The sequence below is a fragment of the Anopheles cruzii genome, chromosome X, assembly GCF_943734635.1.
Source record: "Anopheles cruzii chromosome X, idAnoCruzAS_RS32_06, whole genome shotgun sequence".
Taxonomy (NCBI): Eukaryota; Metazoa; Arthropoda; class Insecta; order Diptera; family Culicidae; genus Anopheles; species Anopheles cruzii.
This window is the reverse complement of record NC_069143.1, coordinates 9691830-9712547: the sequence shown is the minus strand read 5'-3', so window position 1 is coordinate 9712547 and position 20718 is coordinate 9691830. Positions and strand designations below refer to the sequence as shown.

The 20718-nt window shown below is 55.1% G+C and overlaps 2 protein-coding genes across 2 annotated transcripts; one reads left to right on the top strand and one right to left on the bottom strand.

Annotated features, from left to right (window-relative positions):
- Positions 1–777: 777 nt before the first annotated feature.
- Positions 778–3125, top strand: LOC128267872 (cytochrome P450 4g15-like). The gene is made up of 3 exons (XM_053004824.1): positions 778–1457; positions 1551–2407; positions 2505–3125. Exons 1-3 carry the CDS (start codon positions 778–780, stop codon positions 2669–2671), a joined length of 1704 nt encoding a protein of 567 aa, XP_052860784.1. The 3' UTR covers positions 2672–3125.
- A 5219-nt stretch (positions 3126–8344) lies between these two features.
- LOC128267225 (achaete-scute complex protein T4-like) lies at positions 8345–9610 on the bottom strand. Its single transcript, XM_053004028.1, has 3 exons — positions 9422–9610; positions 9056–9322; positions 8345–9013 (listed from the first exon to the last, which is right to left on the bottom strand). The coding sequence occupies exons 1-3, from the start codon at positions 9608–9610 to the stop codon at positions 8345–8347; spliced, it is 1125 nt and encodes a 374-aa protein (XP_052859988.1).
- Positions 9611–20718: the final 11108 nt, after the last annotated feature.

Here is a 20718-nt window from a genome sequence, read left to right as displayed (position 1 = left end):
CGTCTAGTAGCGATGAGGTCCCCCCGTTTCATCATTGATTGAGTTGATTGGGATTGGGCTTCCGCCGTCAGGTTGATCGGGACTAACTGGAAGACCGGAAGACACTCACTGACGACACCGAGCTAAAGCCATTGCTGAGACCACGGTCACCTGCAAGTGTTGCTCCAGGCATTGGCTCCAAGACGGTCCGCACTGACCGGGTGGCTGCCATCATCTGGGTTGGACCGAAAGCCAGCAAACCGAAACCCTCCCAGATTGGCCCAGGCCAGACCTGTGTGTGCGCGCGTATCCTGCTTCGGCTCTCCCCGCTACCGGTCCAAGGGTTTTCCTCTTCGCGAGACATTCGCGCTCGCGCTCCACAGGTGACAGGTGACACCGATGAATTAGTCATTAGTCGGCCATTAACAATTTAATTGAAAAGTTTATTGCTACAACCCGGGCCGGGCCCGGGGCGGGGCAGTTTTGCATTTCGGCGTGGGCCACCCCGAGGGTCAGCACAGACACACACACACACACGCGCCACGTGTGCGATTATAAATACCTGACACGGTGCCAACAGAGGCGACAGAGCAGTAGCCGGGATCGTCGGTGGTGCATCGCCACTGCACTTCGGGTATTCGATCAACAGCGCTAGGTGATAGGTAGAGAGACAGACTGACTGACAGCTCGTGGTATCGTGATAGTGTGTGGTGGAACTGGGAAGTCTGACACCGGTTTCCAAGAGAGAGAGCGAGAGATAGTATTTCCAGTCCGGCGTCCAGCGCGGAGTGTCCAGCGATGAGCTTCGACACGATTCCGGAACGCCTGGTGACGGCGGGATCGACGGCTGGTGGCTCCTGGGTGCTACCGGTGACCGTGGTGGCCGCCCTGTCCGTGGTCACCGTGACGCTGTTTCACCTGTGGATGCAGACGAGGCGCTACGTGAAGCTGGGCAACCTGATCCCGGGCCCGGTCGCTTACCCGCTGATCGGGAACGCGAACCTGCTGCTCGGCAAGACGCACAACCAGATCATGGAGAAGGCGATGGAGCTGAGCTACATCTACGGGACGGTGGCGCGCGGCTGGATCGGCTACCACCTGGTGGTGTTCCTGACCGAGCCGTCCGACGTCGAGATCATCCTGAACAGCTACGTGCACCTGGAGAAGTCGAGCGAGTACCGGTTCTTCAAGCCGTGGCTCGGCGACGGGCTGCTGATCAGCTCGGGCGACAAGTGGAAGCACCACCGGAAGCTGATCGCGCCCACCTTCCACCAGAACGTGCTGAAGACGTTCGTCGACGTGTTCAACGACAACAGCCGGGCGGTGGTCGAGCGGATGCGCAAGGAGGTGGGCCGCGAGTTCGACTGCCACGACTACATGAGCGAGGTGACGGTCGACATCCTGCTGCAGACGGCCATGGGTTCGCCGCGCACCGGCGACAACAAGGAAGGCTTCGAGTACGCGATGGCGGTCATGAAGTAAGTTCCAGCGAAGTTCCGCTCTCTGGTCCACCCCCGACTCTCTGATCTGAGCCGTCTCTCTCTCTTGTTTCCCTTGTTGCCCCACCGAAGAATGTGTGACATCCTGCACAAGCGCCAGCTGAAGATTCACCTGCGGCTCGATCCGCTCTTCAACCTGACCCGGGTCGCGAAGGAACAGAAGCGCCTGCTCCAGATCATCCACGGGCTGACGCGCAAGGTGGTGCGCGAGAAGAAGGCCCTGTTCGAGCGGAACGCGGCCGAGGGCCGGCTGCCGTCGCCCTCGCTGACGGAGATCATCGGCAAGGAGGAGAAACCGGGCGAAGCAACCTCGGCGACCTCGCCGGCTCCGGCCTTCATCTCGCAGGGCTCGCTGCTGCGCGACGATCTGGACGAGATCGACGAGAACGACATCGGCGAGAAGCGTCGGCTCGCGTTTCTCGATCTGATGATCGAAACCGCCTCGACCGGGGCCAACATCAGCGACGAGGAGATCAAGGAGGAGGTGGACACGATCATGTTCGAGGGCCACGACACGACGGCGGCCGGCTCCAGCTTCGTGCTGTGTCTGCTCGGCATCCACCAGGACGTCCAGGAGCGGGTCTACGCGGAGCTGCAGCAGATCTTTGGCCGGTCGCACCGGAAGGCGACGTTCGCGGATACGCTCGAGATGAAGTACCTGGAGCGGGTGATCTTCGAGTCGCTGCGCATGTTCCCGCCGGTGCCGATGATCGCGCGGAAGCTCAACGAGGACGTGCGGCTGGCGTCGCGCGACTGCACCGTCCCGGCCGGGACGACGGTTGTGATCGGCACGTACAAGATCCACCACCGGGAGGACCTGTACCCGGAGCCGGAGCGCTTCAACCCGGACAACTTTCTGCCGGAGCGCACCCAGAACCGCCACTACTACAGCTACATCCCGTTCAGTGCCGGTCCGAGGAGTTGCGTAGGTAGGTGTAGGCGCCTGTCATTTCTGAGCGACAATTCCGCTTAAAGACTCCAGACGCTATATCTTCGTTCCCCTCTCACCCACCCACCCGTCCGTAGGTAGGAAATACGCTATGCTCAAGCTGAAGGTGCTGCTGTCGACGATCCTGCGCAACTACCGGGTCCTGTCGAGCGTCACCGAGAAGGACTTTAAGCTGCAGGGCGACATCATCCTCAAGCGCACCGATGGCTTCCGCGTGCAGCTCGAGCAGCGAGCAGCCCACTGATCCCGCCACGTGTGCGCACTGTCTCCCTGTGTTCCTGTGTGTGTGTGTGGGGGTGTGTTTGTGTGTTCATGTTACAGGTAGCTTGTGGCCAATCCAGGGCTTGCTATCCTGCTCAGCTCAGGCGAATGACGTCGGAGACCGGCTTTCGCTAATTGAATTGTGCGAAGATAAACGAGATAGGCAGAGTGGAAGACAGAGACAGAGAAGGAGAGAGGGAGAGCAAGAGGGAGAGCGTAGAGGACAAGGATCGACAGAATCGAAGTCCAGACCAACTAGCCTTCATTTCCCATTGAACTTCACAGATAAAGGCATACATATACAGCGAAGGGATAGAGATGGAGGGGCAGCGAGAGAGAGCGAGAGGGAGAGAGGAAAGAAGTAGAGCGTACACAAAGTGTGTGTTTTATAGATAAAATAAAAAGCTAAAAGGCGAAATGATAAGCCCGAGCAGCGAGCTCCCGTAGACCTTTCTGGGGCCCTCCGTCGGTTGAGCTACGCCACCGACGCCACGGACACTAAAAGGATTACGTCTGGTCGTCGATTGTGTTCTCCCTCCGATAGGGTCCAGGGACCAGCGACGATCAATCCTTCGGTCACCGACTACGCAAACTCTCGTTTGCTCCTGCGCCTTGCCCAACTTACGTCTGGTTCCGTCGGCACGGCTTGTTCCGAGTCCATCAAAAATCCCGGGGCCCGAGGGACCGTTCTAATGACTGCCATTTAAGATAAGCCTGCCAATAATCCGTATCGGTCCAGCGACCGGTGAGCCGAACGACGACGGCGAACGAAGACTGTGAAGTGAGGCGAGGCGAAGCGAGGGCGAGAACCCGCGCGCTTATCAGCTGGTAAAGGTAGAGGGCCCCTCGATTACCCTCAGCTGTACGGCCCAAAAGAAGACATTTCTTGTCTACGTTTTTATTATTATTTTTTCGCTGCCGCTGCTGCCATCTCGACCGCATTTATGACCGAAGAAGTCGCCGCCAGTCATGGCTCGCTTATCAATCGGAACCAACGAAGGAACTCGCTAGCTGTTGACGCGCCCGTTGAGGCAAACGGGCTGTTCCCCTTGTAACGGAGGGTCGTCCAGAAAACCCACGGAGAAAGGTTGGATCCAGAAATCGAACGATCGAACTATCCAGACAATGGCGAATGGCGTCTCCGACTCCGTCTAGACGATCGAGAAAACTTTCGCCGTCGACGGGACCACAAGCGATACCAGTGTCAATCAGATAATCGAACGAGCTGGGACACCTTTCACCGGTGCGTCCGTCCCTGTAGGCAACCTGGTGTCACCTTCGGTTGTGCATGCATACAGGATGTCCGCTTATCTGTTTCGTCCTGACTTTTTTCTGGCTATTTTTTTTCAAGTAACAAAATAATTAAATCAACAACACGCTTGTCGTGGAGTCTTGTTTTCCTAGTCTAGGGGTTGACAGGTACGCCACTCCGGCCTAGGGGCCCTAGGACTCCTGCCGAGTCGTTTAACCACTATCTAGCATCTGGCCTCTGCTCCGCAGGAGGCGCCAGGCCGAGGTGTGTGTTCCTGGATCTCGTGACGGCGAAAGGTGGCGAAAATATTAACACGTCCCAACATCGAAGGCATCGTTCTGTTGTTGGTGGCCGGGTGGCACCTCGCCGCGATAGCAGGATTTGGATACAATTGAATGCGAGCGCGCATTGTCGATCGCCTGTAGGAAGCCTGTGTGTTGAGGTCCGGCCTCAGTCTCGGCCGGACAGCTCAATTGTGAAGACGGAACGCGCAATGTGAAGAACTTCCGCCACAAAAGACGAATTACAATCAAACCTAGCCATCTCCTGCTGGTGTAGAACGGCACGGGCACGGCCAATTCGCCAACTCTCACCCGCACCCGAAAGTCCCGAATGATGATGATCACGGCGCAAAAAGGACTACGCATCGACATTAACAAAAAACAAACCCGAAAAAAGGAACTACGAGTCGAGGAGGACAAAGAGCGAGAAAGGTCCTCGTCGGGTCTTCGTGCATAATTGCTTCGTGCGCTGTGGTGGGCCGATCCCGTCCCGGACACCCTCGGTGCTCGGCGTTGTCCTCGGAACCGATTTGCCCGTTCTTTCGACGGATCGAGCCCCCGGGGGGGTGGCCAATGAAACGATTCTATCGTGGATTTTCGTGTGGTTCTACTAGACCAGATCTTCCGGCCACAGCCACATTGTCAATCAAGATTGCCAGACATGGCGTGTGGCTGTCGGAGAGGCACTTCTGCGAATTCTGCCTCGCCTTAGTCATCATCAGGCAGTGACACGCGCCGCGTGACGCCCGGCAACACTGTAAACACAGTGTCTGAGAGAGAGAGCGAGAGAGAAACAGGAAAAGATACACAGTATTGTCGATCCGAGTTGTCAAAAAAAAAAAAAAAAAAAAAAACACCCCGGACGATGCAAATGTTGACACTACGAATAACGAGCAACACACAGCACCGCACCGCACCGCACCGCAAGTCGGACACCATGCCGCAGGATGGAGAAGAACGATAAGCTTGGCCAAGAGACCAAGAGTCAGAGTCAACGGCGGGTGCCCGTTATCAGTTACCCCAGATTTATCGCATCCTCCTCCATCCAGCTGACTTCCGAGCGCAAGTTCACCGATCAATCGAATCAATTCACGCCGCACGCCCCTGATGGCGGCGCGTAGGGCAACTTCCTGCGCGCTGGACTGGGCTGGTGTGAAGAAGGTAAACAGAGCCAATTACAAACGTCAAACATACTAACACCCATACTGACTGACTGACTGACTGACGACCAACGGATTTTGCTGGACCGGGGCTCCCCAGAGCTAATAGATATCTGGTGAGATAGCTGAGACACGTAGCCCTATCAATCGTTATCGATGGGTGTCTGGGTGGGGTATCGATGGGTTGCGAACGCTACGCTGCCACGAACAATAACAGGCAATTGTTCCCGCTCCCCCGGGGACGCTAGATTCGGTCCTCGACACCTCGCCGCGATCACTCTTCGGCTAAGGCATCCTCGGTGCGGAACCGACGAAACCCGACTGCCAACTTCCGCTAGTGCCTCCCGCTGCTCGGCGCGTTCTATAGTTGGGCTGGCTGGTGGATAATGACTGGCTCAGCTCGTCCGGCATCCGGCGTTTGCCCAAACGGGGCCCCTGTCACGCAAGTGCATCCGTACGTCTTCCGCCCTTCGGGCGGAAGCGACTTCCTGGTCCACGGTCCACGCGCCATCGTTTCGGGCGGCGAAAACCCGGCTTAAATGGTGCTCGGCAAGGCCCCTTAAGGACCACAATTGCACATCCGTTGACGCGAGCGTCCGCCCAGCCCGGCCCGGCCCTAGCCCAACGCGAAGACGAACGGACGATTCCGATTCCGAATCGTTTGGTTTTGTTTCTGCTTCCGGAAGAGCGAACTTCCCGCGCAGCAGCAGCAGCTTCCCACCACCATGCCCGCCGCCCGCAAGATTCGCTGGTCAAACCCTTGTCTGGATCCGCGCCGAGACAGCCAAGTTCAAGGACAATACATACGGTTTTTTTTTTCGGCTATGTTTGTTCTGCTGACAGCGCAGGGAGGACCTTTGCTCCGGACTCCGTGGAGGGGGGGGGGGGGGGGGGGAAAACTGCAGATGAGAGAGGAAATCGTAGGCCGCAGCCGTAGCCGCAGCCGTAGCCGCAGCCTCCGCGCCCTTCCACCACCGCCACCGCCATCCAAATGTCTAAGATATTTCGTTCTGTAATTTCACTCTATTCCTTTCTCTTTCTCGACGCTTTCTGCTTCGCTCCGGCGGAGTACTGCACCGCTTTGGACATTCCCTCTCTTCTCCGTAGCCCACCCCGTGCCGTTTTCGCCCACATTTGGTTTACACACTTTTGTCCGTGCAGCACGGGATGACGGGATCTTTTCTTACACGCATTTGAAAGGACTTTTTTCCCGTTTTTGTTGTTTTTCTGTTTTCTTTTGAGGATCACTTTTATGCGTTTTTTTCTCCCTCTCTCTCTCTCTCTAATTCCATTTTCGTCTTTCCCCCCGTTCCGACCCGTCTTACGATGACTACTTTTTTCGTCCGTGGTTTTTTTTCTACGTTTAATAAACGGATGCTGCGATCTCCGGGCCCCGTTACGAGCGGACCAGGATTGTTCCAGGTCCAGGTATCCAGGCGAAAGCGAGGACAAGGACATGAGTCGAGCTAGGCGAGGGTGTGCCAGCCAGCCAGCGACGCACGTGGCCTGCACCGAGTCTACTTACCTGCTGCGAGTCGAACCGAATTGTGTATGGACCCCGGGTTTTTCGGACCACGGTTAGGTAACGCGCACTCCGATCGGTCTATCGGGTCGTCACAAGAGAAATCAAGTTTTCATTGTTTTCCAGCCAGCCAGAGGCTTTCATTCTTTAATTCCTTCGTCTACGCATCTCGTACCGTCATAGTGCGGTAGGTGGTCGATTCCAATTTCCACAGAATAATTCCACAAGCAATACAATAAGGAGTGCAATGAGCTTTTCAGCTGTTTTAAATCCAAACTCCACAGCGCGTGCGGACCACCGTGCTATGCGTCTATCCTATATGTTTGCTATGTTCTAATCAAAACGACGAATAAACTCACTTCATAACTTAACGAATAACATACGCCGTGTAAGGACTATAAGGTAAACATAACTCTCTCTCTCTCTCTCTCCCCAACCTCTCTCTATTTCTCCTTCTCTAATGTTTCTTCTACTCTCTGTTGCTCATCAGCTCTAAAATTCACTGCTTAACTTTTATGTCACTGGTCGCCTCTTAACCGATCTCGTTCGGTTCGGATTAATCAAAGGACATCGAATAGGACAAAAGGGACAGGTTAAAAGTTAGTGATCTTGGGCGCCCCGCCCCGGGAGATGCGCTTAGGAATTCAGGTAGCATTCAAACCTAAGGTCTCTCTAGGGATTTTGTACGACCTTGCACCCGGCACCGACCGGTACTACTGCCCGGTTTCTCGTCAGCCGTAATCTATCCCTACTACCTATAAATAATGCATACAGAACAGTACACTCCTATGGGTCTAGGTTGTGGGGAGAAACGCTAAAACGGTCGATAGTAACAGGGAACTAGTAGAACAACATCGACTTAAACTAATCACTAAGAAAAAGGCACTCTCGGAACCGGAACCGCAATGTGTTATCCGCGATCACGCGCCCTGAGATCGACAAGATCTTCCCTCCGGAGCGGCTCCCACGCATCCCCACACGGTTGCCCCTCCCTATATATGTCGAACGTGTACATTCAATGTACAAACCGGGCTGATGCCGGGCTGCACACAGAAGTGCTCGTGGAACACCACCTCACCGGCAGGCGGCAGCAACAGCTACTGCCTCCCCTGTCGTCCTTGACTAGATAGATCGTCTGTGCATTTCGTGCTCTGCACTGCGCGCGCGCCTCTGCTGCTGCCTCTCACACTCGGCTCCTGCTCGGTGGTTCGCTCGGGCGTCACAGTTATGGGCTCTATACGGGAGGGGGTGATAAAAAAAAAAACGGTGGAAAAACGTTAGAAAACCTGTGGACTGTAGGTGCACAACTTCGCAACAACAGGGTGACATATCGGTCGGTGGGGGAAAATCCGCTTACCGTGTGCACCGCGCGATGATGGCTGATTGGAGAGGGGTTTCCGTTGACAGACAGACAGGCGACAGAAGAGCTCCAGAGCGAGGACTATTGCTGCTGCCACCAGGAGATGGCATCGAGCAGCTCCTCGTCGTCCGGGTTTTGTGGGCTGAGCTCCTCCTCGTACGGCGAGTCGTCGTACAGTTCGGTCTTCAACTGGGGCGCCGCCGCCGATGGCTGATGGTGGTGATGGTGTTGTTGATGGTGCTGCTGCTGCTGTTGCTGTTGCTGCTGTTGTTGCTGCTGCAGGGGCTGCTGGTGTACCGCATGGTGACCGCTCAGGACGTAGTTGCCGTTTCCGGTCGCCCCAGCCAACTCGTTGATCGCTGCTCCTGGGCCGCCGTGCAGATGGTGGTAGCTTCCGGTGCCGTTGCCGATCCCTCCGATACCGTGGTCCGAGCCGTACGACGGTGTCGGGGAGTTGAGCGGATCCACGTACATGTCGTACGGTTCGTGCTTGAAGCCGCCACCAATCTGCGTCGCACCGTAGCAACCGTGTAGCGGTGTGGTGTTGCCGCCACCACCGCCGCCTCCACCGCCCCCAGCGACGTGGGAAGAACTATCCGAGATGTGCGACGGGGTCGGCGAAGAAGCGATCGACGGCTCGGACATCGTGCCGTAGTACGTGGAGCCGGACGAGGCCGAACAGACGGAGCTGTTGGATAACTGCTGCTGCTGCTGGCCACTAGCGGTGCCCGCCACGATGGCCGGCGGTGGCTTGATCGAACCGGCACGTCCGGTCGGGGCGACGGCGGTGACTAGATCGCCTCCGTTCTCCTCCAGCAGGCGCTGCAGGCTGCGGATATACTCGACCGCGAGCCGCAGGGTGTCCACCTTGCTGAGCTTCTTGTTGGCACCGCGTGCCCCGTTCGTCAGGGCGGTCACCACCGTCAGGGGGATGTGCTGGCGCAGGTTCGCGAATCCATTGTTCACCTGCTTGACGCGGTTCCGCTCGCGGGCGTTCCGCCGCTGCACCGAGGCTGATTGTTGGGGCGTCGCGTATGGAAGGCCACAGTACGCGTACTTCTTGCTGACTGCCGCTACCGCCGCCGCCGCCACCGCCCGGTCACGGGCCGTGTGTTGGTGGTGATCGCCGAGCACCGTCACCTTGTTTCCGGCTCCGGCTCCGGCTCCGGTGGTTCCACCGGCCAGCAGAAGGGAGGCCGGAGCGATCGGACGCCGGGACGCGAGGATCGCCGTCGAGCTGACGATGATGTTGCTCTGCATCGACCCGTTCACGGCCAGCGTGGCCAACGGTTTGTTGGCCGCCGTCCCGGGCCCCGCCATCTGATGGATGCTTTGTCCTAGCGCCATATTGCGGACCGCTGCTGCCGTTTCCATTAAGACGACGGCGTCGGGGTTGAATGATGAGATGGAGCTGTCAACGGCTGTCAGTTAGTCACGATGATCACAGCGATCGAACAGCGATCACCACTTCGCCACACACACAGAAACTCAGTTAAATACACCAAATTCACAAACACACCCACACACCACTTGTCCGTTGGTTGACAGAATGACCACGAGGCTCACCAGCAGAAAACCAGAAAAAAAACAGCAAAAAACCGTTGTGTGATCGATCGGTCGATCGTTCGATATCGATTGATTACGCCGATATTGGTGTGAGTCGTCGTTCCCGAAAGACTTTTGACAGGAGGAACCAGAGCCAGCGCGCGCGCGCCAAGCGACGGTTACCGGGCGAATGAGCGCGTTTGTTTACAACCAGCACGCAGGAACCGAACACTCGGGGCCCGATTGGGACAGGATTCGGAACGGATCGGAACGGACTCGCCGTGTTGCCTCTCGCTCTGGCTTGATCACTTGCGCACGCACGCACACACACTCACACGCATGCGCCTCTAACACTCTGATCGGGGCCGATCGGGCTGCCTCGCTGGATGCGCACGGATCAGAAGTTACTCCCGAAATGGTACCGGACTTGCATTTTGTACAAAGGTTAACCGTATATCTTTTCGCTCTCACTCCCGAAGGATCTTCGACGATCGCGCACACACACACACCGCACCGGAGACGATCGGTTTCGGTGGCCGAGAACGAGAGGGAGAACGATCGCCGACCGAGCCGAGGAACCGAAGACCGAAAAGGATCCTCTAAGAGACGCAAACGGTCCGAAACCGATCGAGCGAGGCGCGTGGCCCCCGCATAGGACCCCTAGCAAGAGCAGGACAGCGGACACCGTATCGGCGGCAGCGGTGGGAGTGGGAGAGAACGAGACCGCAAAGAGAGATGGTGGTCGCGTGCCACGAGCTCTCGGGTTCGGTTCGGGCAACCGACGGTCCGGTTTGCCGAAGTATCGGCCACACGCCGCCGCCGCCAGCCCGAAGACGGAGCCGGAACGTTCACACAGGATCGCATCGCGCCCCCCCCCGAAAACTTCCAGTGAATCAATCGGCCTGCCCCACACCGCCCCACCCTGTCTAGCTACCACACACTCGCTCGCTTAAACGCTGTCGCCACCTTCAAGAAGGGGTGCGCGCGCGCGCGCGCTCGCGCCCGCTGCACTCCGCGGCAGATGCAATAGAGCGATGCGAATAAGACGCCGCCGAAGAAGATGATGATGTTGTCGCGGGGCGGCGGCGTAGCGAAGACGGCGGTCGAAGAAAACGCCCGAGAACGCGCGCGCGCGCCCGACTGATTTGTTGTCTTTCTCTTGTAGGAACCCTGCCCGTTGGGTATCTTGCCTTGCGCATGTGGAGCACAGCCCGTCCGCTGGCGGAGGGGGGGGGGGGGGGGGGGGGGCAGAGTTCTGAGGAAACGCTGTCGATGATATTTTGGCGAAGCGGATTTTGGTGCCCCCACCCCCCGTGGTCCGATCCGATCAGCGCGATAATAATATGTATCACCCAAAATCGAACGCCGCCGCCGAGTCAGCGCGATATCGTTTCCAAGTATTACGTTTTTGTTGCGGAATAGACAGACCCCACGCCCCCGGTTCGAGGGCTTCCACATTCAATTGTAGGAGCTTCAACTTCGATATCCGGAAACCGGTGGCGACCAACCAACACCATGGTTCGATCAATTCATCAATCGGGCGAGTAGGGAAGTTTTTGGACATCGCTAGACCGTTCGCTGGACGATTGTTGCATCAGATTGCAGGGATTTAGCATCAAGTCTTTGTCAAGTCAATTCCAGTCTTTGTTCATAAGCCATTTGAACCATGATTTTTTATTATTGCAAGGTTTGTGTTGGAATATAGCAACCGTTAGCGTTCATTATAACGTTACTTTATAGCAACATCGATATGTCATCTGTCAATAAAGTATTTGTCACTTCTCATTTGACCATCACGAAGCACACACGTATATCCAGATTACTGCGCAAAACCGCGCTCTCTTAATAGTTTGGAAGCAAAAGAAACTCATGTACTCATGTTCAAAGAGGACCAGAGAGCAGAAAGATGGATTGCTGAATTTAATCGTGGTACAAACCTAGAAAACTATTCACGACAAAGACGACGTTCAAAAACAGTAGCCACACCGGAAACCGTAACGTAATAGCTAACAATGGAACAAAAACACGTTCGAATGCCATTTTCTCGGAAACATTTCGAGCGTTTCGGATAGGCTAATGTGGACTTTGTTCGTCGACTCATCACTTGGGCTATTTTCACCATGATTCTGGATCAAAACAACGCGAGGCGAAGAATCAGAATCATGCGACACGAATTTGGTTTGTGGATTACTTTGAAAATGGTAAAAACAACTCAATTCTCAATACTCTTGTAACGTTTTCAGACCTGAGCTGGAAAGGAAGGAAAAAAATCGTGAAGAAAGACGTGGTTTGCAGAAGCAAAAAATCTTTCCTCATCAGGACAATGAACCGTGGCGTCGCAAGAGCAGTTTGCCGATGGCAAAAAAAAACCATGCAGTTGCAGTTCAGCGAGTGAGTTGCGCACTGCACTCTGCACAATCGCGCTCTTTGCTTGACATCCTTGTACGCCACCGACACACACACACACACACACCAGCACCCCCCCCGAACCGGAAGGCACTGCGTGCGCGTGCGTGCGATTGTTGCGAGGATTTCAGCGCACCTTTCCGACGCACCTTTGCGAACCTGACCCACGCCCATGGATGGCACCTGCCTTCGGAGGCACCCGGAAACCCGGTAGCCTCCGGAAAGAAATCCGCACGAAGGTTTCCTCGCCGCTGCGCTGCAGCAGCCAGGTGGCAGCAGCATCGGATTTCGGTGGTTCGTTCCGGTAGCGTTACGGTATTTGGCCGATTTTAGCTTGATTTTACACGCCACTTCTGTCGCATTTGCTGCTTCGCGTAATCTTCCCTGCGCTCGGTGGTTTTTATGCAGTTATGCGCGCGCGCGGCACCATAAACCACCATCAAAGACGCATGATGATCCTGCGCACCAAATTTGCATCCAAATGCAGACGACGACGAGACGGCGGGTTGTTCGGACCGACCGGATCGAATGCATGTGCACCACTCAGCGAAGGCGCGAAGCGATAGGAAGCTTCCTGTGTCAAAGATCCGGCACCGGCAGAGTCAGAGTCGCTCTCCGTCAGGGGCTCCGGGAGCCGCAGCTGAAGTCCATTAAAGCCTGTGACGGAACGGTAACTCGAAGCGTTATCGGACGCGCGCGCACACATGGCTAAAACCGGGGCCATGTTCTTCACACCCCGGGGCTGTTAGACTGCACTGCTGCACTTACCCGCTTACTAAGGGTATCGGATTTGCTTCGAGAGCCGGCAGAGAGCCGGACGGCGGAAAACGGCCACCCAGAGACCACGAAGGAGCAAAAAGGGATACAATGCGACGCAAAGGATGTGACCGGGCCATATGCGACAGGACTAGCGGACCAGGACCAGAACGGTCGTAAAACGTCGTCTCCATACGGTTACCATTCCGCCCGTTCGACATGCCACGATAGTCTGCTTTCAGCCGTTACGCGAGGCCGAAATTCGAACCCGTTCGAAGAATCTGGTTTTTGCCCCGCCGGCAATGTAAGCTGCGAGTCGAATGTACGTCGATTCCAGTTAGCCAGCAGATAGCGCGTCTTGAGAACGAGACCACCGAGACGGCCTAACATTCTGGCCATACATTCATGCCCTCGGCAAAAACTCTCTGTGGACTCCACGGATACAATAAGTTTTGCGTTAGAGGGTTTTGCGATGCTGACAAGCTTTAATTTCTCTTAGTTTTGCCGACCGAAACAGCGTATGGACCAGAGTGAAGCTTCAACAAACCGGGATCCGCCCCGGGATCGCCGGGGATACGCGGGGATTTTGTCTAAGGTCTTGGTCACGACTCAAGTGTGTGTGGGTGCCGCACCTTCCTGCAACCTGAAGATGCTGAGCCTGAACCTGAGCTAGGTTTCTAGTTTCCTGGCCGCCGGTACCTCGGAGACTGGCGGAACAGCGGTGAGCGGCCTCTACCTGAGCCGGCCTCGGGCCTCAGGTTTTTCAATTCCGGGCCCCTAAGAATGGCGCAACCCGGGGGCGCGTACGGACGCCTCCTTTCCGTAAGATTCGGTCGCACCGCGCAACTCGAGCATCATACATCACCACCAGCCAGAGACAGGTTTGCTTGCGCTCGGGATCGCCCGAGATCGAAAGCAAAACTTTCGCTCCCTTCCCGTGCCTCGGACCCGTGTCGGGATTATTTTTTCACCCGAAAGTCACCCGGCCCCCGTACGAGCACCGACGATAATCTTGTGCGGGCTCGCGTCACGTGACCCCGGACTCCCGGGAGGAGTTCTATTGTGCGCACATTGCGCATTGAACTTGAGCAGAGTCTTTCGGGATTCGTCATTCTCCGAGCTCCGAGCTTCGGCCCAAGAAATCGGACCGAGCCTCGGGAGCGAGGCTTCTATTACGCATTAGACGGCACGCCATCAGGTAGCCGGATTAGGGCTACTCCGGATTGGATGGATTCGGGGTTCCACATCTCGCAGCGAATTTGCGTCCAGCGAGGCTGGACCGGAATGATCCACGCTTTTGCGCCATTTTCGCCAATGTACGCTCTTGGAAACCATGCGTACGCCAAGTTTTCTGGATTAGAATAAAGAAAAACGTAACCAGAGAGGGTTCCAGTTGCCGGATTCTTTCAGCGTTCGATTGGAAGACATCGGTCTCCTGGACCTGGTAAACCTCGCCATTTTGCGGATGGCGAAAGACTCCTCACCCTGTCGTGAAATGTCGTGAAAAAGCTTACCAAACGCTGACCTGGAAACCCCGGAAAAGAGTACACACCCAAACACCCGGAGAACGGAGAATGGAAACTGAAGGATGGCATTGGTTTGGTTTCCTTTCTCCCCATCTCTCTTTGTATGTCCCGCACAAGTTGCTCTATGTTCGCTATTTCATTTTCCACCAAACTGTCTAACCCATTGTTTGCACCGAAAAAAGGGTGCACCGTGCCGTGCTCGATCGATCGAAACCCCGTATTGATCGTTCGAAATGCTGTTGTTCGGACGGATCCGGATGCTGTGTATCTGAGACAGAACGTGAGATGCGAAAAACCCCTACGGAGCTCCGAAGACCGAAAATGGAAATAATAACAATGATATTGTGTTCGGTTAATAAGAAATTAATAACCACCCGGCGAACGGCCGGCGACCTGTCGACGATGGATCCAGGCAGACCCGGATCAGAAAGGTTTCGCGTTTCGAGCCCTTGTTCGAGGAGTGTTGGTTATCCTGGTACTCCCTACACCTTGCCGTGTCCTGGAGGGGCTTTTTTGCAAATGCCAGACATTGTATTGTTGTTTAGCTCCAAAAAAAAATAAAAATTGATAATATGCGTGGTGCGATTGACATCTGTCACCTGTCAGAGATAGAGGTAGTGGTCCAGTCCAGTCGCGTCTTAATTCCGGGCCAGGACGACTAGGCACACGCCAACCGAATTAGTCGAGTCGAATTCGTATGCCGCGGCACACATCGGCTCCACTTCAGTAGGAACAAGAATGCAGGAGAGAGAGAGAAAGACAAAGCGAAGGTCCAACAACAACATAGATGACCATAGACGACGTATGGACGCTCTCTCTCTCTCTCTCTCTCACTCGCCGTCTTGGACGGTGCACTATGGAATCGAAATCCTAAATGAGCGCGCCCGAAACACGCCATATTTACATCTAAATCGCCACCGTGCACCGTGTCGAAGCCGTGGCGATGAGTGCAATTAAATATGCAAAACTGCAACGCCACGGCTCGGGACGGACGACCCACAAAAACCTGACGCGTGCTGCAAGCCCGCTGTAGGCCAGTAGGCGGGACGCGAGAATGTGAACTCATATAGATGAGCCGGACCGGACCGGGGGTCATTCATTTCCGTTTTAGTAATTTAATCTAATAAACGACGGATTTGGCGTGCGGTTTGGCGTTTGTCGTTTGGCGTCGTCTGCACCCGGGAGCTCTTGGTTTCCGACCTGATGCCGACGTCTAAATTAAAGACGACAAAAACGTTGGGTTTGGTCACCGATTGCGAGTGCTGCAAGTTTGATTTATCCAACTGACAGGTTTGCCAGCCTCCGTCAGGTCAGTTCGCCATCAGATCGTGATTGGGGGGATTTGGAATTTTGTTTTTAAAATCCAAAAAAGAGGAATAATCATGGGTCTGGATCCGGGACCATGACTGCATCACCTGCATACGACTGCAAAACGAGATCGAGATCGCCAAAATGCTGTGTGTCTGCGATGGGACCAGACAGGTGTGGTGTACCACGAGCTCCTAAAACATGGTGAGGGTGATTCTTCAACCCTTCGACGTGGCCGAGTTGCCAAGTAGGATGTAGTTTTTGGGAGCCACATCGTTAATGATTGCACGCGTGTTAACATTGTTCGCTGGGTGTTCCCGCCTTTAAAGTGAGTCGGCCAGCGCTACCAGACAGCGGCCGTGCCATGTCGCTGAGCTGTAGGGCAATCAATCATCGGCACCACCGGTGATCAAAGGCAGCTTAGCGGTGGCTCGGGTGGGTCCCAACGAGCACGCCTAACGCTTCCCACTAATTGACTCATCCTTCATCTGCTGGCTGGTCCAGCGGATGATGCACAGTGTGGGTGCGAGCGCGAACTACCGGCAAAAGGGTACGTGTTTTATTGCCGATCGCCGATCCAAGGATTGATTAATGGAAAAGAAGCCGAAAATCTGGACTCCTGTGCACGTATGCACGCACAGGTGCTCCGCTCGGCCATGATCCAATTTCGATTGATTTATGCGCACCGCCATCGACGGGAGCCGCCCGACCTGAGCCACCTGCCACGTACGTTCGTTTCCAGTATTTTACGGCCCCCACCTTGGATTTACCGCTGGCCATAAACGCGTCACTCGGCGTGAGAATGGACCATCCTTCATCGCGGTGAGCGATGAGCGAACTCACGCCCACGCGGAGAGACGCGGTTTTCGTGGCACACCATCCTCGTGGATCTGCTTGGTTGTCTGTCCATGGGCCCACCCAGCCGGCCCGGTATCCTTACCGTAGGGTACCGTGTGCCGAATCGACGACGAACGACCGAATGTCGTCCTCCGGGAGCGAAACGGATCGATTCCGTTCCGTTCTTCCCGTCTGCTTCTCACGGTGCCCGTCCGGGATGTCCTCCTGCTGGTGGAACTGTATTGGCGCGGTGCGAATTTAACGCGCGCGCTCCCCGAAGTGTCCAGAGTCATCGATGTACGGGGAAGAATTGGAATTGGTTGCTTGGAATGGGAACAATCGGCCGAATCAGTGAAACGAAATGAGTTTGCTTGCTTGTGTGTGTGCGTGCCAGAGAGACACAATGGAACGGAGGAAGAAAAAAAGAAGAGGAAGATGGGGAAGAATCCGTGAAGGACTTCGATCGACAAGAATTCAAGGTGGACAAGAACAAAGAGTTGTGGGAAAAGCCCGGCCCGGTTTGCGGCTCGCGTTTTGGGATCCGTTCCTGAGCGGGTTCCTTCTATATCTTAATCCTTTCTCGACCCGATCTCGACCCCGCCGGTCTTGCTAGAGTTGGAGGTTACTACCTCCAGTTCCCGCCGCCCCCGCAGCTCCGCCCCATGCCCCCTAGTACCTGACAGCATCGGATGCAGGGATGCAGGGATCGGAATGTTTCCTTTTATTCGAGCTGTCCCGGTCGATCGGTCGGGATGCTCGCCGAAACGCCGAAGGGGTTCCGAAAAGTTTTCGTCCGCATGAGCGTGTCCTTACAACACCACCACCACCACCACCACCACCACCACCACCACCACCACCACCACCACTACCAGCACCTTGGCAGGACTCCCAAATGAGTTTTGGAAAGATGGAACGGCACGATTGACTTTCACTCACTCTCCGAGCAGCAGCAACAGCAACATATTTTTGAATTCACAAACACAGCTTGAACCGCCGGACGAAGCAAATCTAGGTGGTTGCGAGGGGCGCGGCGAAGGGATTGCGCTGTGAACCCCCAAAAAAGGGAACGCAAATTAGAAACTCTCGACCTCACTGCTGCCTACCGGACCCAGAAGCCAGCATGCGCATCACACGCGCGCGCATGTTGGTGGCAGGCCACCCATAGCCCCTTCCACCCCCTCCCCTCACCCCCTCAAACTTTCCCCCCCCCTCACCCAACCCAGCTCATTTGTTATGAATATTTTTAACATATTTTTGGGCAGGGCAGGCAAATTTAAAAAGCCGAAAACTTCGAAATCCGATCGAACCGGAATGGGGCACGACGGCGGTAGAGGGACATGTGAGGGACACTAAACGACGAAATAAAGGTCCCCCTTCCCCCCACCCATCACCCCGTCACTGGCGCCAATCATCGAAGCATCAATATCGATGACATGTCGGGTCTGACCGGCGACGGACGGCCGGTGCCGGGAAGGTGCCAAGACCGCCGAGACCGCCAAAACCCGAGCTGAGCTAGGGGATGCCCATTAAACGTGCAGGTCCCAGGCCCGAAAACCGCCGGCCACGGGGGGGGGGGCGGGGGGCGGGGGGGATGAGTGGCTGCCGCGGATGCATTCGTTTCGATTCTAAATGTCATAATTTATTAAATTTATGTAATAATTCTATTCTCTCCCCATCACCCTTCAACGTCTCCCCTCCCCCCGGGGGGAGGGGGGGGGGATGCGACGGATGCGCCGGACGGGATCGAACGCCCCTTCTGTCGGCCTGAACCTTGTGGGGAGGGGGGGCGCCCCCCAGTTTCGCGTTATACACGTTTTATTATGTCATTGTTGCGCCACATTAGGGTTTCGTTGTGAAGCTCCTCGGTAAACTTGGCTTCCCGAGGGCTCGAAGGATTTGACTTTTGAGTGTCAAGTCTTGTGAGGCCGGCACAGGTTTACGTGTAACCTAACTGTTTACTAAGCTGCTACATTGAATTATTTTGAACACTGTACTACTGCGTGGCCAGAAAATGCCGGAAATTCGGAACTCAAAAACTCTTTATTTAGTCTGCTGCGTGTCTTGCGAGCTGTCTAGCCTAAAATTTTACGGTGCTAAATGATACCACAGGAGTCCCCAAACCCAGAACCCAACTCATCGTAGATCAAATCGTTCACTAGCGGTGCATTCACTGGTATCCACGTATCATCTACACGTTGTTGAAGTTTTCACAAAGGCCTCTGCTACGCGAAAGGTGCTCGAAACGAAGACTCGACAGGAGAGCCGGGCAGACCCAACCGTTCTGCGTTACCAAATCCAGCGTTAGGGCACGGGAATGGTTCCAATTGGAATCCGGGCACGCCGGGCCGGGAACGCACTCGGCGTCGGCGTGGTCGTCCATTGCTGCAACAGGGTGGTTCCGAAACCGAAAGAGAGAGAGAGAGGGATTCGAGCGTAATGTTTTTGGTAGTTGGTTGATTGTTTAACGGTTTTAATGAGCTGCAGAGGGAAAAAATTTCCCAACTTTCAGGTCCCTTAACTTTATGGTCCTCGCCGTTGGAAATTTTGGCTTGTTTGACCCGGTTTCGGTAGCTCATGGTGCACCACACCCTTCTGGTCCCACCAAAGCGCATAACTTTTTAACGCTTAGAATTCTCGTAATAAATAATAAATAAATCCTTCAAATAAATACTAGGGTTCTTGCCATCGCCAGTGCCAATCCGATCCATTTACCGAGAGTTACTGCGAGTTGGGTTGGAATGTTTGGGTTGGTTCACCATAAGCTTCCACAACTATGTGATCTCTGTGATTGATCTTAAGCAAAGCAGAAGCTTTTCCATGGAGAATGACCACTCCCGGGCCCTGGATTCGGGATATAGTCTTCTCGATACCGTGTGTGTGCGTACAGCGACGGGAAAGGATGGCTCGCCGATCGGCACCGGCACCGGCTGTCTCTGTCTCGGTCCCTCGGGCCCAAAAGGAGGACCGCCGCGAAGCAGTAGCACCGCGTGAGAAATCTCGTCCCGTCTCCGTCCGCGCAGCGAGATTGAGTGGCAAATTTATTCCGGGGGTCGACAGTCGACAATCAAATTGGCAATTGGCCCTTCGCCCCGGTGAAGAAGGGCCCCCTCCTTAACTCTCCCTTTCTCCACCCTTCATGCTTGGTGTTTTTTTTGTTCTTTTAAATATACAATTTAAGTCTCACCGCGGATCAGGACTTTAAGCCAGAAGCATCAGGAGGTATGGAGGTACCGAGGATGTACAAAACCAAACCAAAGCATATTGAAAAAAAAAACGGACCAGGACCCACACTAAAGGAAGACGAGCGCTCCCCGCTCCTCACCCCCCGGGTGGGTGCCTTGGTTAGAATTCTGTCTCACTCTTGCGCTCGGTTCGGTTCTTGCCGTCCTGTTGTCCTGTTACGCGTGTACCACACACGGCCGCGGCCTGCAACAGGTCGAGACAGTGAACGGAGATTGACTTCTCGTTACGTTCGCGGACCCCACGCGATTGTCTGATTGAATCCGTCGGGTGGAGGTCCATCCGTCCGTCCGGCAGCAGGACACCGAAACAAACAAAAACCGAACAACTCCGAATTTATGTATCCGTTCCGGGGGCTGCAAACGGCTTTATTTTATGCTTTCGGGTGGTTTTTTATTTACTTTTTTTTTTTTTTTTTGGCAACATTCGGGAACGTAACGTAGGGATCCGTAGGGACGCTACGTCCTGATCCTTTTGCTGCGCGGGGTACAGGTTGAGCGCCTGGCTAATTGAGCCGTTATGGAGCAAGCCGGACGACGGTGCAGAACGCGGAAAGAAAGTTGACGCCGGCTAATGCGACCGACAACACAATGTTGATCATTTCTTTCCGGCCTCCCCCCCCGTTGGGATTGCAGTTGGGTGGCTGATGGGGTTGGTAGTCCTTTTCAAGGTTGACGGACCTTTGGCGGTCTTTCGGCCACATTGGGGGGGTATCTTGGACTTGGACTTGGGAAGATCCAACTTGGACGGTGGCTCACCGTGATCGCGGACCAGAGAAACAAGAAGAAGAGGGGCAAAGAGAGAGAAAGAGAGAGAGAGAGAGAGAGAGCAATCCAG

Excerpts from the sequence above, each read along its gene's own strand:
- LOC128267225 (XM_053004028.1), bottom strand. The coding sequence starts at position 9,610 with ATGGCGCTAGGACAAAGCATCCATCAGATGGCGGGGCCCGGGACGGCG. Across the intron at positions 9,323-9,421 it reads GTGGAACCACCGGAGCCGGA|AAGTACGCGTACTGTGGCCT; the intron begins GCCGGAGCCGGA and ends GCAGTCAGCAAG. Across the intron at positions 9,014-9,055 it reads AGGAGAACGGAGGCGATCTA|CCACCGCCGGCCATCGTGGC; the intron begins GTCACCGCCGTC and ends GGTTCGATCAAG.
- LOC128267872 (XM_053004824.1), top strand. The coding sequence starts at position 778 with ATGAGCTTCGACACGATTCCGGAACGCCTGGTGACGGCGGGATCGACG. Across the intron at positions 1,458-1,550 it reads TACGCGATGGCGGTCATGAA|AATGTGTGACATCCTGCACA; the intron begins GTAAGTTCCAGC and ends GCCCCACCGAAG. Across the intron at positions 2,408-2,504 it reads CGGTCCGAGGAGTTGCGTAG|GTAGGAAATACGCTATGCTC; the intron begins GTAGGTGTAGGC and ends ACCCGTCCGTAG.